At 38.7% G+C, this 16058-nt stretch overlaps 1 protein-coding gene across 1 annotated transcript in view; it reads right to left on the bottom strand.

Moving 5' to 3' along the window:
• SYTL2 (synaptotagmin like 2) overlaps positions 1-16058 on the bottom strand; it is a 57206-nt gene that overhangs the window by 2587 nt on the left and 38561 nt on the right. The window contains exons 11-17 of the mRNA XM_016206835.2: positions 13943-14037; positions 10847-10966; positions 9380-9549; positions 8204-8306; positions 6080-6250; positions 3721-3799; positions 1521-1620 (exon numbers count right to left, since the gene is read on the bottom strand). Of these exons, the coding sequence (XP_016062321.2) occupies positions 1521-1620; positions 3721-3799; positions 6080-6250; positions 8204-8306; positions 9380-9549; positions 10847-10966; positions 13943-14037 (838 nt within the window). The remainder of the gene's footprint in view (positions 1-1520; positions 1621-3720; positions 3800-6079; positions 6251-8203; positions 8307-9379; positions 9550-10846; positions 10967-13942; positions 14038-16058) is intronic.

The following is a 16058-nucleotide window of genomic DNA, read 5'->3' as shown; positions in this document are numbered from 1 at the left end:
CACTGAGTAACTTTAACCTATCATGCCCCTTATAAAGGCAAAAAGGTCTGAGGCTAGTCTCAAAATAGGAAACTGACCTGAGCTGAAAAATTTTACCAGCATCTATGAAGAATGTTGCCTTTTTGTTCTGTGGATGGTTTCTTCTTGCTGTGCAGAAGCTTTTTAGTTTGATGTGGTCCCACTCATTTACTTTTGCTTTTATGTCCCTTGCCTTTGGGGTCAAGTTCACAAAACCCTCTCTAAGACCAAGGTCCTTAAGTTTAGCACCAATATCTCCTTCGATATATTTTACTGTTTTCAGTCTTATATTCAAGTCTTGAATCCATTTGGAGTTAATTTTTGTGTATCGGTGTCACAACCCTATGTTCACTTGTAGCATTATTCACGGTAGCCAAGACATGGAAACAACCTAAATGTACTTTGATGGATGATTAGATAAAGAATCTGTGGTACATTTGTACAATGAAACACTACTCAGCCATTAAAATGATGACATATTACCATTTGCAACAGCATGGACAGATCCGGAGTGTATCATACGAAGTGAAAGAAGTCAGGTGGGAAAAGACAAGAACCACACAATTTCACCCATATGCGGGATATGAAACAGAGAGCAACATACAAAACGAGCTCACAGACAGAGGCAATAGTATGGTGATTACCTGAGGGGACGGGGGAGTGGGGGGTGCATGAAGAGGGCAAAGGGGGTCAAATATATGGCGACAGGAGAACAGGCTTTGGGTGGGGAGCACACAGCGCATTATACAGATGACGTATTATAGAATTGTACACCTGAAACTTATATAATGTTATTAACTAATGTTACCCCAATAAATTTAATTTTAAAAAGAACACGTAGAGGGAAAATCATAAATAATGTCATATAAAATTAGATAGCTACAACTGGACTTCCGGTAGAATCTGTATAGTTAAAATCAGTTAGAGGGAGCTAGGACGGCACATTAATATCTGTCTAGTTACTATTTACTAGATATCAGGCATTTATATGTGTAACAGAGAAAAAAGTCTGCCACTTAAGAACCCCAACTGTCTCAAACTCTTATGAGCTATTAGAACAGCTCATAAGAATTGTTTAGCAAATAATTTCTCAGGTATTTGCAGGCTGATGCCAAAGGCCTTTTACAAATGGGCCACAAAACAGGTGCTTCCCCAAGGAGCCAAGAGGCGTGACATCCACTGTTAGAAATTGCATAAACTTTTTAGTACTGAATATTGTTCCCACCAGTAGATATAACTCCTAGAAGACACTACATATCTGAGCATGTGGTGTCTGGTTTCATTTTTATATATGCTCTCTTGTTTTTATGATTTTAAAACTATATGAAGCCTTGTTGGGTTCATGTCACGGATCCCTCCAGTTCATGGAGTCACTGTTTCAAGGTATTTCATTTAAACTGTAGATGATGAGTTTCAGTATCACAGATATAGAGAATTAAAATCAACCAGCAAAGGCCAGGTGACTATAGAACTGAGGGAGGTGGATATATCAATGCTGTTACCATTTAACAAAAGAATTTAGATGGCTGCCCCTTAGCTGTGGTAGATCAAGGCATTCCTTCACCCAGATGTGCACTTCTCCAGTTGTAGGAAGCTTTTTACCTGTAGCAGAAAAAAGAGAAAATAAAATTTTACTGCCATTCTTCTCTTGGCAATACTGCATCTAAAGATACCAATTTAAAAATGGCCTAGGACAGAGATACCAGCTAGTGCTTGATGATATGATCCTAATTGGTTAAATCCATACATTCCTTTTTTTTAAAAAAAAATATGTTTTTACTGATTTCAGAGAGAGGAAGGGAAAGGGAGAGAGAGAGAGAAACATCAATGATGAGAGAAAGTCATTGATCGGCTGCCTCCTGCACACCCCCTACTGGGGATCGAGCCTGAAACCCGGGCATGTGCCCTGACTGGGAATAGAGCTGTGACCTCCTGGTTCATGGGTTGACAATCACTGATCTGTGCTGGCCAGGCCCATACATTCTTAATTATATCTTTTATAGTCTGGTTGTATTGAGCTCAGACAGCTCTATGAAAATAATTTATATTGATTCCAAGTACAGAGTATTACATCATTCTTGTTGGGTTTTGCTGGCTCCACAGGATCAATTATAGATATCAGATATGTGACTCATCATTTACACTTATATTCAAAATATCTCAGTGAAATGCATATACCTTTCAAACACTGATACCAATATCAATTGGTACTGACAGGAGGTATTTTAAACATATCACTGCAAAGTAACCAAAACAAGGTACTGGTTACGATACAGTCACTCTTCTTTTTAAAAGGAGAGTGTAAAAAGTCACACATTTTATAAGAGCGTTATATAGACACACATAAAAGTGACTATTATGGACAGGGAATTACTGAGAAGTTGGTTTAGTCTGAAGTTGTTGTCTAGGTTGGGTGCACCTGGACAGAGGAATACTATCATATTTTTCTGGATGAGTCAACTCAACCAGCCAACGAACCAACCAACCAGTATTTAACGAGCATCTATTATGTGTTCAGCCCTATGCTAGGAATGTCATTGCCTATACAAGGAAGACAAGAAATCTATGCCCTTGGGATGTTTACCATTAAGCTAGAGAGAGTAATTCAATAAAAACTATAAAAATGTAATAAGGAATGAAATGCCTAGTTATTACTGTAATGTTCTAGGAGACCACGTGATCAGTGAGGGGAATATAGTCAGGAAAATCTGTATGAGGGAGACAGGACTTCCTCTAAGACTTGTATAGGTTAAGAAGAAGATTAAGCCAATACAGAGAAGAGAAATTACATGAGGAAAAACTCAGACGAGGAGGAGCCCATCACAGCACACAGTCCCCCAGTGCCCAACACCAAGAAATGATAGTGGAGAAAATGGGAAATGAGATTGGTAGAATTTCTGCGCATGTTGACCATAAATGATAGGGCAGAAATTATATATAAAAGAATCTGCATTTTAGAAAGATCCAGAAGTAACAAGATGGTGGTTTGGCAGCCATCTGACCTAAAGATATGTTTCCTTGCCCTCCAAATCTTTCTTTTTATTTTTATTTAACTGAATAGAATGTCTTTCTCTAGTTCAGTCACTGCCCTCACCACCCATTGTGTCTTTCATCCCACTAGCTTCACTGCCTGGTTCCTGAAAGAATCTGAGTGTGCAATCCCTGATTCCTATTATAACATTCATACAGATTCGTAAGAAGAATAACCTGGGGAACTTGCTTGGGAAATGACAGGGGGACTGGCATTCATTTCCTGCCTGCCTCTTACTTCCTAATGGGCTGTAGACCCGAAGCCCTAACATCAAGAATTAGTAATCTTCAGGAAAGATTACAATGAGTAACTTTCAGGAAAAAGCTTTCTCTCCTGGCGAGGCCTTGAGAATGGAAGACCAATGAGCTCTAATTTCTTAAGGGTTCATATGAATCTTCTAATTCCCACCTGTGAAAATCAACACTCAGGTTCCATTATATTCACAGCACCATCAATAGGTCCAAATTCTGAATACAGAAAAGGTCATTCATATTGTGAATTTTATGTGTTTTTATCACAATAAAAAAATGAGAATGTTCTAGTTTACCACTGTGAATTAACTCATTTGGCCTATATGATTACTAAGTTAATAAATTTGTTTAGGACTTGAAATCCTTGGAGAGTAGGGGATAAGGAAAGGGGATAAAGCTGGACAGAAAATCATTACCTACCAGGAACTGGCTCTGGGACATACTGGAGAGCTAATTTCATTTCACCTCTGTTTTCTGCTTCAAGGGCAACGGGTGCTGTCTGAAAAACAAAGGAATGTCAGCAGGTGTGAGACACAAACTATTTACCCTGTCTGTTGGTACTCTGTTACAGGACCTTATCTGCCCCATTTCTGGAACAACATATCATTCATGAGTGCCCTGGATTAAAATTTCCCTCTCCATCAGAGCTAGACTGTTGCTTTTATATCTGGGAGAGCTCTACTGTGTATCTTGGGGTACCCAGAACACGTTTCAAGGCCTTTAGTCTCAGAGATAGTGGAGAAATCAGAACGGCTTTCTTGGAGATGGGAGAGGTGTTGGAGGATGCCTTGGTTTTTATAAAAACACATAAATCATCCATCTAGCACATAAAACAACTCATTTATATTTTCTTTCTTTGAAGGAGTGAGAAGGGTGTGGGAAGGTGGGGGTGGGGGAAAGCCAAATACTGCATTTTCAAAGCTGCATTGACCTGATTATTTAAGACCAAATGAGTAGATGTCCGTAAGAATAACAAAGACTAGACAATAATTTTAAAATATTTATCTATATTTTCAAGTATAGGAGAGATGGTTTTACTTTCAAAATCTTTAGAACCTTATTTCCAAAACATGACAAGGCATCAGAAACATAATGCAAGTTAATTAAAAAGGAATGCTTTTAACATCTTCTAAGGAATTCGGATCCAGCAAGTCTTGGGTAGGGCCAGAAATAAGTGCTTCAGGTGATTTTGATGCAATGTCTAGGAAGCACTTCTTAAAAGGAACTGTTTTATTATGTAGATACTAAATAATGATTTGTATAATTGTTTATATGTATCAATTCTAGCTATGATGGACTAGCTAAGGTCACATCATCCCTCATACTAAGAATAAAAAAATCAATTATAAAATCTACTTGAGGGTGCTAAAGAATGATTCAGATAAGTTGTGCCCAACTGAGAGAATAAAAAGCCTAGCAGAAAGAGACCTTATAAGAAGCTGAGCAGGGCTTTTGGTAGTCTCATAAGGCTGGGGAGACAAAAATTGCAGTCCAAGGCCAGCTAAGGAGGAATGGCCTCAGATAATAATATAGATCAGTGGTTCCCAAAGTATGGTCCACAGGCCAGCATCAGCAACAATGCTTGAAAATTTGTTGGAGCCTGGCCGGGCCAGGCGTGGCTCAGCGGTTGAGCATCGACCTAGGATCCAGAAGATCGTGGTTCGATTCCCAGTCAGGGCACATGCCCCGGTTGCGGGCTCCATCCCCAGTTGGGGGCATGCAGGAGGCGGCCGATCAATGACGACTCTCTCATCATTGATGTTTCAATTCTCTCTCCCTCTCCCTTCCTCTCTCTGAAATCAATAAAGATATATTGGAAGGGAGGGAGGGAGACATCCCTAGGCTTTCAGTTGGACCGCCCTGAAGGGCCACAGTCTAGGAATACCGGGAAACAAAAGCTAGATCGGACCACATGGGAACCGAACCCCAGCTTCTAGTCAGTCCATTCCCAGGCTAGATTAAGGTGGTCTGTCCCTACTCTGTGTGTCAGAAGCAAAAACCCTCTCAAGTTATCCCTAGAATTTTCCATACGCCATGTCCAGCATTCAATAACAAATGAATAGGCATACTAGGACAAAGGACCAAAACAAAATAAAAAATTTGGATAAGAAAGACTCACAAATGTTTAAGACATCAGAGTTTTCAGATACACACTTCCCATAACTCTGAGTTAAGGTATTTATAAAGAAAATGTTAAGATGGAAAATTCTAGCAGAGAAGTGGCATTTATAAAAAAAGAATCAAGTGAAAACATAAAACTGAAAAATATAATAATTGAGAGCCTGTAGATGGGTATCACAGCATATTAGACATAGCAGATAAGGAAATTATTATTATTATTATTTTTAATATATCTTTATTGATTTCATAGAGAGGAAAGGAGAGGGATAGAGAGATAGAAACATCAATGATGAGAGAGTCATTGATAGGCTGCCTCCTGCAGGCTCCCGAGCCCACAACCCGGGCATGTGCCCTGACCGGGAATCGAACCCCGATCGCCTGGATCCTGGGTCAACGCTCAACTGCTTAGCCACGCCCGGCTGGGCAGGAAATTATTGAACTGAAAGGTAGGTTAACAAAACAATAGCCAACCTGAAGCATGGGGGGGCGGGGGGGAGATTACACAAAAGAAAATAAGGCATATGAGACTGAGTGGAAAGGGAAACTGATCCCAAACTCCGGATAAGCACTCTGAATGGAAGTGCAATTTTATATATTGCACTTCCATTCTCCTACACAGCGGGCCTCAAGCCAACCAATCAACCAGCTCTGCACTCACCTTCCGCTTCAGGGGGTACCACTTCAATTGTTTATTCTGCTTGTCGTCCCAGTCCCAAGTTTCCAAATCAAGTTCCACTTCCCCTAGAAAACTATTGCGTTTAAATGTATCCCGATGCCATACAGACAGGTTCAGCTTCTGCGTCTTTAGGATTTGCTTTTCGATTTTATACTGCAGTTCAAAGAAGGAAATAAGAGGGGTGAATAATATTGCTTCGTGCCAAAGTTATGACATAGAGAGATGAAGAGAAAAGTCATCTGTGCAGATCAGATTTTCTCCTCTGTTAGGTTTCAAGTCTCAAGAATAGCAGAGTCATCTTATTCTAAGGGTCTTGTTTCAAAGAAGCTAAAACCCATCTTTCACAAAAGTCGATTTTCTTTGCCCCTTTGGAAAAAGCCAACTGTGCATGGCTCAGATATCATAGCCGGTAATAGCTCTCTAAAAACAAAAGCCGATTATTCAATTTTTTACTGGATGTTTTTAGTTCTCACGTGGTAGAACATAAATCAAATTCAGTCTAAAAATACAAATGGAGTTTAATCGATGGTCTGTTTTCTACCTAAGAACAAGGTATATTTTTTGAATAGGCTTTATTTTTTAGAGCAGTTTTAGATTCACAGCAAAACTGAGTGAGAAGTAGAGTTCCCATATGCCACCAACCCTTATATACAGACCACCTCTCCCACTTGATATCCTACAAAGACAAGGAATTTCTCAAGAAAAGATATATTTGTTTTTTCCTGTTTCGTATGGTCAAGTGGAAAATATTTGGCATCCTAAAAGGTTTTCATCTAAAACACAGTCAGTCCTTGATTATATGTAATCATGGAAGGGATGATAGTACTTATAATCTAAAAATAATCTCTATTTGGCTTTATGATGTACTACTTGAATGTTCATTTTGGTTGTAGCAGACTTGTTTTTCTCTGAGTTTACTATTTAAATGATCTGGCTTTTCCTGAGTGTAGGGCTGAAGTAGCTGACCTAGAAATAGCTAGAGTACTGAGGTATAGCATAGTCAAACTGTAATTAAAAACTTGCTACAGAAAATTCACCCATGGATGACTGAGAATTAATTTAACTCTACTTCTTTTCTCAGAGGATAACCAAATACTTGGACAGAATTTTCAGAAAGAGGGAATGAATAATACTTCTATGTGTACTTTTAAATTTTCCGTTACTCATAACTAAGGTAGCATCATGCAGTTTGGGGGGGGGGGAGAGGAGAGATAGAATATTTGTATTTGAGCCAGGTATACTTTCCACTCATCTGTCCATCTACCTGTCCTTCCAATAAGCATTTCTTGAGTACCTATCCCAGACACTATACTAAGAGTCAACATTTACTAAGTGTTTAATGTATACTCATCTCTTCATGTAGTAAACTCTTAACATTCACAATAGGCTATATTTTACAACAGGCCATACACACACACACACACACACACACACACACACACACAGAGAGGCAGCAGACAGCAGGGGGCCTGAGGGGTTAAGGACAGCTGCTCATAGGAAGAGCCATTTAAGGCTGCAGGAGGTAGCCAGGGATAGAATGTGGGGAAGAATATTCCAGCCTGAGGAAACACAAAGTCCCAGCAGTGTGAGAAAACGTAGTTCTTCCAAAGAACAGAAAGCAATCAGGGTATCCTGAACAAAGCCCATGACCATGAAAAGATGAAGCAGGAGCTCAGGTTGTGAAGGGACTGGTGTGCGTGTTAAGGATGGACTTGACTCTTAGGGCTAATGGGAATCCTAAAAGCCTTTAAGCAGAGAAAAACCACCATGAGAATTTGGCTTTGAGGCCATTTGGTTGCAATGCTCAACTTCATCTGTTGTGTATCCTTGAGCAAGTTACTTTATTTCTCTAAGGGTCATTTGCCGCATCTGTGAGATGCAGACACTAGCACCCGCCTGGCAGAGTGGATAGGGAGTGTGTGAGATACTGCACACAACGTTCACGACATATCATCTCACACAAAGCAGTTTCTCAGCAAAAGGTGCTTCCTTTCCCTCTCCTCCCTGGGCAGCTGACTTCATCTGTAGAGGTACTACTCAAGAACATATGGCTAAACACATCGGTCACCACTTGGGGGCTTTCTAGATAAAGGAGTTCATAGATACCCGCAGTATCTCATTATACACAGGATTTAACGTTTTCTTCACGACAAGTGTCTTCTTCTTGCCCATTTTGCCCTTGTCTGGCAACAGGTAAGTCTTGACATATCTAAAAAGAGAATTGAACAGACAAGAAGGTCAGGGAACATTAAAGTGATGTTTCCACCCCTACTTCAAAAAAATGCATTGGAAATGGACAGAAATAATTTTTTCATGATAATGAGAAAAACAGTAAGTAATAAATGTTCTCACCAAGACCTTTATACTTAAAAGTTTGGAGCAATTTCGGTGGAATTAATCATGAATTCCTTTCCTTACATAGGGTCAAGGGGAAGACAACAGACCTCTCTAATGGTGCTTAATTCCACTGGCTCCTTTTCTGTTAAGAAAGGCTTTGGTGCTTGCAGAATTATTAAAAACAGGTTTTGTGGCTGTTTTTCTAAATAAAATTAATCTTAGCATACACCTAATCAAGCCATATTCAAAGTAAATAAAAGGATATCAAGCTCAGTTGTTTTGACAATAAAAGGAAAAAGGATTGGGCTTATGCTAGCAAAGTAAGAATCAGACTTCTGCACAGGGATAAGTGAGGAATGCCATTCAACTTTTGCAAATAAACTGAAATGCAATTAAACCTGTGATTTCAAAGATGGATTGGTAATTCCCCCTAAAGTACTTCTACAGAATATAATTTAAATATGGAAACCCCCTCCTTCGAGAATCTTAACTAATTTTGGACCACTGAACATTGTGCAGTAGGCCCCACATGTCCCTAATTTTAGAGAAGGTTTGAGAATGCCATGGAAAGAGACCAAGGTCTGGGGCTCAAGCTCTCAGTCCTCATTTTGTCACTGACTATCTGAATTTATGGAAATAGGCTGCTTATCTTCTCTGGTCCTTGTTTTGTTATCTGTAAAAAGAAGGACCTGGACATCATGACCTCAACAGTTCCTTCCAACTATAAGCATTTTGGGCTTCTCTGACATTTTTGCAATTTAATAAGCCTGGCATATGAATATATAAAGTAAATAACACAGCATTCCCCTCACCCCAACTTGTCCTTTCAAACATTCATTTAAACAGTCACACACATACCGACCCCCTTCAATTACTTTCTTTCCTTCCCAATTTCTACATGACTAAGAGTAACTAAGAGAAAACAGTGACTCCAGATGTACTTACGGGTCTGAACGCTGTTTTCTAATGTCTGCGGCAGCTAAGTCTTTACACTGGGCCACAAAGATATGCAGCTCCTTCAGTGAGTCCATGTAGTCAACTGCGAACTGGATACTTCCTTTCACCTCCAGATTGCCAAAGTCCCCACTGTAAACGCTCATCACACTGCCGCTCACCTGAAAGCATTGGAAACATGCAGCGTTTGTCTCTGTCTCGCTCTTGAACCCAACACAGGGATCATGGATATAAATCCTTGCTTGCCATTATTTCTCGTTTGCATATAAAAGCCTCTAATTTAATCTGGCGTAAAGACACACTAATGCAGATAACCTGACTTGGTATACACAACCCGACTGGTTAAAAAAATTGCTCCTGAGAGACACAGGTGAAAAGCGAAATGCAAAGTTACTTAGGTGCTGGTTCATTTCACAGCAGGGTGATTTTAGGGTAAGGGGCTTTCAGAGTTCCATTTTTAGGCATGCTTAGTATTTAAAAAGTTAAAGAAAGGGGATGTGAGAAACCCCAGGCACACAAATCATAGTGACACGTTGCTCTATCACATTTCCAAGGCACTAAAAAGGAATTTTACTATGTTACCCATCTGCTGAATCCAGGAAAATGCTTATTGAGCCATAGGCTTTTAAAGGTCAGGAAGGGTAGAAAATGGATGATTGATGAAGGGAGTTTAAAGCCTTCCCAAGACCTTCCCATGCATTAGATTGTTGTCAGCAGAAATTCAACTTCGATTTTAAAAGAGCAGCCTGAGAAATGTGAGGCTCATAAGAATTTAAGCACAGCTTTATTATTTATTTAGCATGCCTGGCAAGACATGTGTAGGTATATCAGAGAAATATTTGGATTAGTGTACATAGATATATTTGCATATATTTCTACACACCTACTACATGCACATAGAACTACCTCACTTTATGAAAGAAGTTCTATGTGACGTCAGATTCTCTAAATCACATCTCAGCAACCACACTTAGGGAGCTTTGCCTTTAAAACCCTGTTCAGAATCCTTTTTATTAGGTGAAGAATCACCTTTCCCACTCTTTTATTTGAATTAGTACTTTTACTCATCAGGCTTAATAAAAAAAAAAAAAAAAAGAGAGATACAATTCTATACCTGCCAATGGTATATAAAAGCATATCTGATATAGGCAGACTTGGTCATAATTACCCATGTATTGCACAGAAAAATTCAGTGGGTCATTTTGTTGGTAATTTAAGTTTATTTTGGAGTCTGTACATCCAAAAAACCGTATTGACTTATAATGGATAGGAACTTCTATGCTTAAAAGAAGAGAGAAACAGGAGGATTTCGCTAGCCAGAAGCCAATGGCGGGTGAGAGAAAGCTCATGCCCTTGGAACCCGAGCAACACAACAGGAGGCCGCTGGACAGGAGCAGGAGCATGGGAGGGTGAGGTTGGCGGAGCGGAGGGATTAACACGGAGCCTTTGTTTACATACAGACGACAGGGACGTCATGCCAGAGGAGCTGCTAAGATTGGTTAGAGAGCTTGGGCTCTTCTTGTGTCTGCTGAGCTGGTAGCTGCTTTCTGATGCTGTGTCTGTTTCTCTGTCATCACTCTACAAGACATCATATAATACAGACACAGTTTAAATTCAGAATGAGTCAGGCTCAGATCCTCTGTGTAGATAAAGGTAATATCTTGGCATCACACTGACGGAGGACATTTCCCAAGGTCAAAGGACACCAGCGCTAACTGCCAGGGAACGGGATTCCGGATGGGGTGGGCCGGGCTGCCTTGGACCTCACCCGAGGAAAGCAGTGCTCAGCTACCAAAATAGCAGTGGTGTGGTTTTTTCACCTACAAGGTGGCCCCAAGGTGCTACAGAGGACAGTACCACTGTGGGCTCCTTGCTGCTCTCTCGATGTTACATATTTATGCTCCTTGGAGGACTTTACTGATATGTATGAGAAATTAACTTTACCCAGACAATAAAAGTTCTAAGTTTTACTGTCAAAACATAAAATGTCATGCTTAATTCCTCCCATTATTAACATAGCCTTAACTTCCCTAAATATCAAATTAAACTAGGAAAAATAAATGCTAATCTGATCTGTTTCAACTAAATGTGATATACTAAGAAATTTGAAACCATGTCTCATGTATTTCTATAGTGCTATTGTGCTTATCTTTTTTCTGCTATAGGGAAGTATATTAAATTATATATTCTACCCATATTAGATTTTAACACATTTAAAAAAAAAAAGCAACAAGATACTTATTTTATATATATATATATATGTGTGTGTGTATATAGGCATATGTGTGTGTGTGTATATATCTAGATATATCTAGATATATCTATATAGATATATCTAGATATGTCTATATATATCTAGATATATATATGTATCTCCCAGGAAATATTTTATACCTGGGTAAAGAAAGAAAAGTGGCAATAATACATTTTATTATATTTAGATCTAAAGTTTATTAGATTTTTTTTTTTTAAATTCATGATTCAGAAAGAGCTCCTTTGGGAGTTAGAGAGTTTATGGGGCAGTTCTGTGGCTCCTGGGATTAGGGAGTAGTTAGTTCATGCCAACATATTCCATGGCCATGCAATTATGTATCAATATAACAGATGCCAATTACAATGCAGATTAAGAAAGGAGTTAAAGAAAAACAAAATTTACAAGTTATATGGATGAGAAAAGAATCCTCAAGGATTAAAAAAAAAAAAAATCCAAACCTTTTTAATGTCCCTGTTGTCACATGCTCCCCCCACATGCTTACAGCCCATTTCCCTCTATTACAGCATGTACTCCGCTCTATCTAGTGTATCAGATCATTACTGAGTTATTGGAAGGATGTGACCCTGTCTTGTTGACCTGGAACACTGATTTTCACATAATTGGCACTCAACACACGTCACTGATGCTAACTCGGCATCAAAGGGGCAGTGGACAAAGGAGCAAGGCCTGATTTCATCTCCACTTCCTGTGAAATTCAGTCCAACCCCATGTACTCTGAAAGGTAAAATGTACAGCTAAACTTGGCATCTCTGATGAGCAAACTCAAAAGATTTAGACTCTTTTGTGTGGAGCTGAGGCAGCAGGTTGACACTGAAGGCAGGACAAAAATAAAAAACCAGGAACTGGTATCGACTGCCTTTTATTATATGGTTCATTCATATGAGCGATCAAGACGAAAGCATATTTACAAAGGTATAAAAGCACAGCAACTCCATGAGGAGTCTACCACTGGCTTCCAGCTAATGAATTAATTTCCAAGAACGAGTGGTTCTTCCCAAAGTCACTGTAATACGGGTTCTGAAAAATATTCAAGGGCTGACTATTTGCAGATACTGTTCATCTAAGGCCCAAGAATGGTGCCCAGGAGGTGGGGGAGGTGAGCTGTAACTTATGTGCTATCCAGAGCTTTCCTCACATTCTATCTATGAAGATAATGCTTGAGGATGAAGCTATTTATTTCTCCATCAAAAATCAGACACAAACTGCAAATAGTAAGAGCTAATACTTATTGGGCACTCACCATGTGTCAGGCACTGTGCTGTGTGCTTTCCCCACATTATCTCACTGACTCCTCACAACCTAACGAGGGAGATACTAAGAAACTAGACTCAGGGAAGTTAAGGAACTTGTCTGTAATAACACAGCAAATTAGTAGCATATCCAGGACTGGGAATGTCTAACTCCAAAGCTGAGGCTCCTAATTACCTGGCTACAAGAACATGGAATCTTAAGTCAAAGGATTTGAGTTACAGTTCTAGATCTACTTTTTAGTAGCTGTTGGAATTGGGGAAAATTACTTAACCTCTTCTTTTATAAAATGGAGAAAATAGTGTCACATTTAGTTAGTGAGAGTTAGGTAACAGAATGAATATTAAATGCTTGGTACTTACTAGGTACTCAATGAATAGTAAATAATCATGTTCTTACTTGAGACAGTAGTTACAATGGTTATAATAGCATGGGAGTCAGATCTGGGCCCCAGCCCGGGTTCAACCCCTTTCTAGCTGAGTGAGGTTACTTCACCTCTCTTTCTAGCTGAGCGAGGTAGACTTCACCTCCCTTAGGCTGTTTCCTCATCTGTAATATCTGGTAACAATGATGGTGCCCACTTCCAGGGTTGTTGGAAGATTAAAGGAGATAACGTATACATCCAGTAGATATCCTTAATGTTTTCTATGACATTTTTACTTTATTACTTTAATAAATGTTTTCAAGCATTCACAAACCAAATGGACTCTAAACTACAGAGGAGTCATTACCTCATGCCAACATATTTCTGCCTAGATTTCTTATTTTGTACCCAGTATGAAACAAAAGTCACATTCCCAAATCTATGCAGTTTGACTTCACTACCCAAAAAGAGTTACTGTTTGAGTCCAATGAGACGTGCCTTGCCTTGTTCCAGGATCAACAACACTACCTCTATTGATATGAAAGGCAAGGGTCAGTCCCGCTGACCTCCGGCCTCTGCCACAGCTCAATACACACACACCAACCTTGGCAGAGCAAATCCACTTATTTGGTTCCATTTTTTCTGAAGGTACAAAAGGTTAACTTGCCTCATCTTGGAGAAATGCTGGAACAGACTTGCTCATCCTTTTGAGTTTGTCGGGGTGGGAAAACTGATTATCAGGCTGTGAAGGCACTGTGGAAACTAAACAGCAGCATTTCGTTCAAAATTATCTTTACAATCATCAAACATAAGGCCTAGGTTGAAAACATACTTTTCTTTCATCTATGAACAGAGAGGGTTTTGTGAAAAGGTTAAAGGCACCGTAGTTCACATGCACAGGACCATAGGGAAGCAACATGCAGTTTTCATAAATTAATTATATAGAGAAAACAGTAAGGAGTTGAACCAAATAGAATATAAAAGTTAATTTAAAACTATTCGTTTTTATTGAACTGGAGCTGGATTTGAATTATAGTAAAAGATACTGTCCAAGTGAATTGGTTTTATTTTTTCACATCAGTTTTGAGCCCCAAGATCTGTAATTTATTGGTTCATCTCCTTGAGATATATTACATTTTTAACATGCTGCGGCTAAAAAACTATTTCATCGGACAGCAGGATCTTTGCACACAACTCCGTCATAAATGTGTCCTGGTCACTGAGTGTCTAAGAGAAGGCTTGTTTGTTTAGTGAGTGTGGAGATTACCATCAGAGGCCATTACAATTTCAAAACAATCTCTTTCTGAAAATAGAAATTATTTTTTATAATTTTTTTATTTTTCAATTACAGTTTATGTAAGTTTCAGGTATACAACCCAGTGATTAGACATTGACATAACTTATGAAGTGATCACCCTGATAAATCTAGTACCCATCTGACACCATGCATAGTTATTACAATATTATTGACTATATTCCCTATGCTGTACTTCACATCCCTGTGACCATTCTGTGACTACCAAATCTCTACTTCCTAATCCCCTCGCCTTTTTACCTATTCCCCCAACCCCCCTCCCCTCTGGCAACCATCAAAATGTTCTCTGAATCTAGGAGTGTGTTTCTATTCAGCTCATTTATTTATTTATTTATTTTAAGATCCACATATTAGATAGGTGTCAACTCAAAGAATTTTCACTAGAGATACCCAAGGCCAAGTTTGAATGATTCAGGTTAGGATACTCTAAGAATTTAATATGAAAATGTAGCATATGGTTTCTTTCTGATACAGCAAGTATATGTGTGGAAGTTACAATAAGATGACAAATTCTATTCCTAATTTGTGTAACTCTAGTTAGAAAGCTATTTTCTTCTTTGTCTAGGAATCACAATGTTGAAGTTTTTTGTGTGCGGTGAATCAGAGTTCTTATATTGAATGAGTTCGTATTTTTCAAGGCACGTAGAACAGTGCTTGGCACATAGTAGGCCCTACACAAGTATTTGCTAAACCAATAAATATTATCTGATAGAGATTCTTTAAGTTATCTTTACAATGTGATACAAATATATTGACTTTATCATTGAAATGGATACTAGGAAAACAAATAAAAATCAACTTATATTTCTATATATAACTCAAAAGGCTCCAATTCAGCTCTAAGCATTAGCTAAATTTAGTTTTAGTTAAATGAAATCTAACTGAAGGAAAACTGAAAACTGAACTACATATATTAAATATTTGCTTATTAACATAGTTCTCACCTAGCCTTAGGCTCACAAGTGTATCAAAATATACTCATTTACGGTATCTCACAAGATGCTACCCGCTTTAATTATTTCCCATTAAACAATAATGTGTGTGTGTGTATCTGGGTCACTTACACGGAAGCAGTGTACGATTAGGTCCCAAGAGGGCACAGGACGCCCAAAGAGTATGCAAAACCTTTTTATCACAACGCTGCTCCCTATTATTTTCAAAGTATATACCCACTACTCAGACACAGTCAGTTTTACATTTTAGTTATGTATGTTTTGATCCTGCATTTCATTTTTTTCTTTAAACGATTAAAAAAATTTTTTTTTTCAATTAAAGTTGACATTCAATACTATGTTAGTTTTAGGTGTCCAGAGCATGTATTGCATTTTGTCTTTTGTGGTGAGAATACACTCTTTGCTAGAGAAAAGGGATAATCTCATCCCAGCCATTAAGAGTCATCTTGGAAAATATTGTAAAGAAGAAAGAATTTATCCAGAATTCACCACATGATTAGTCTGTTTGCCTTGAC

Source organism: Miniopterus natalensis, chromosome 11, assembly GCF_054644295.1.
Source record: "Miniopterus natalensis isolate mMinNat1 chromosome 11, mMinNat1.hap1, whole genome shotgun sequence".
In the NCBI taxonomy this organism is placed as follows: Eukaryota; Metazoa; Chordata; class Mammalia; order Chiroptera; family Miniopteridae; genus Miniopterus; species Miniopterus natalensis.
This window is presented reverse-complemented; position numbering and strand designations above follow the sequence as displayed.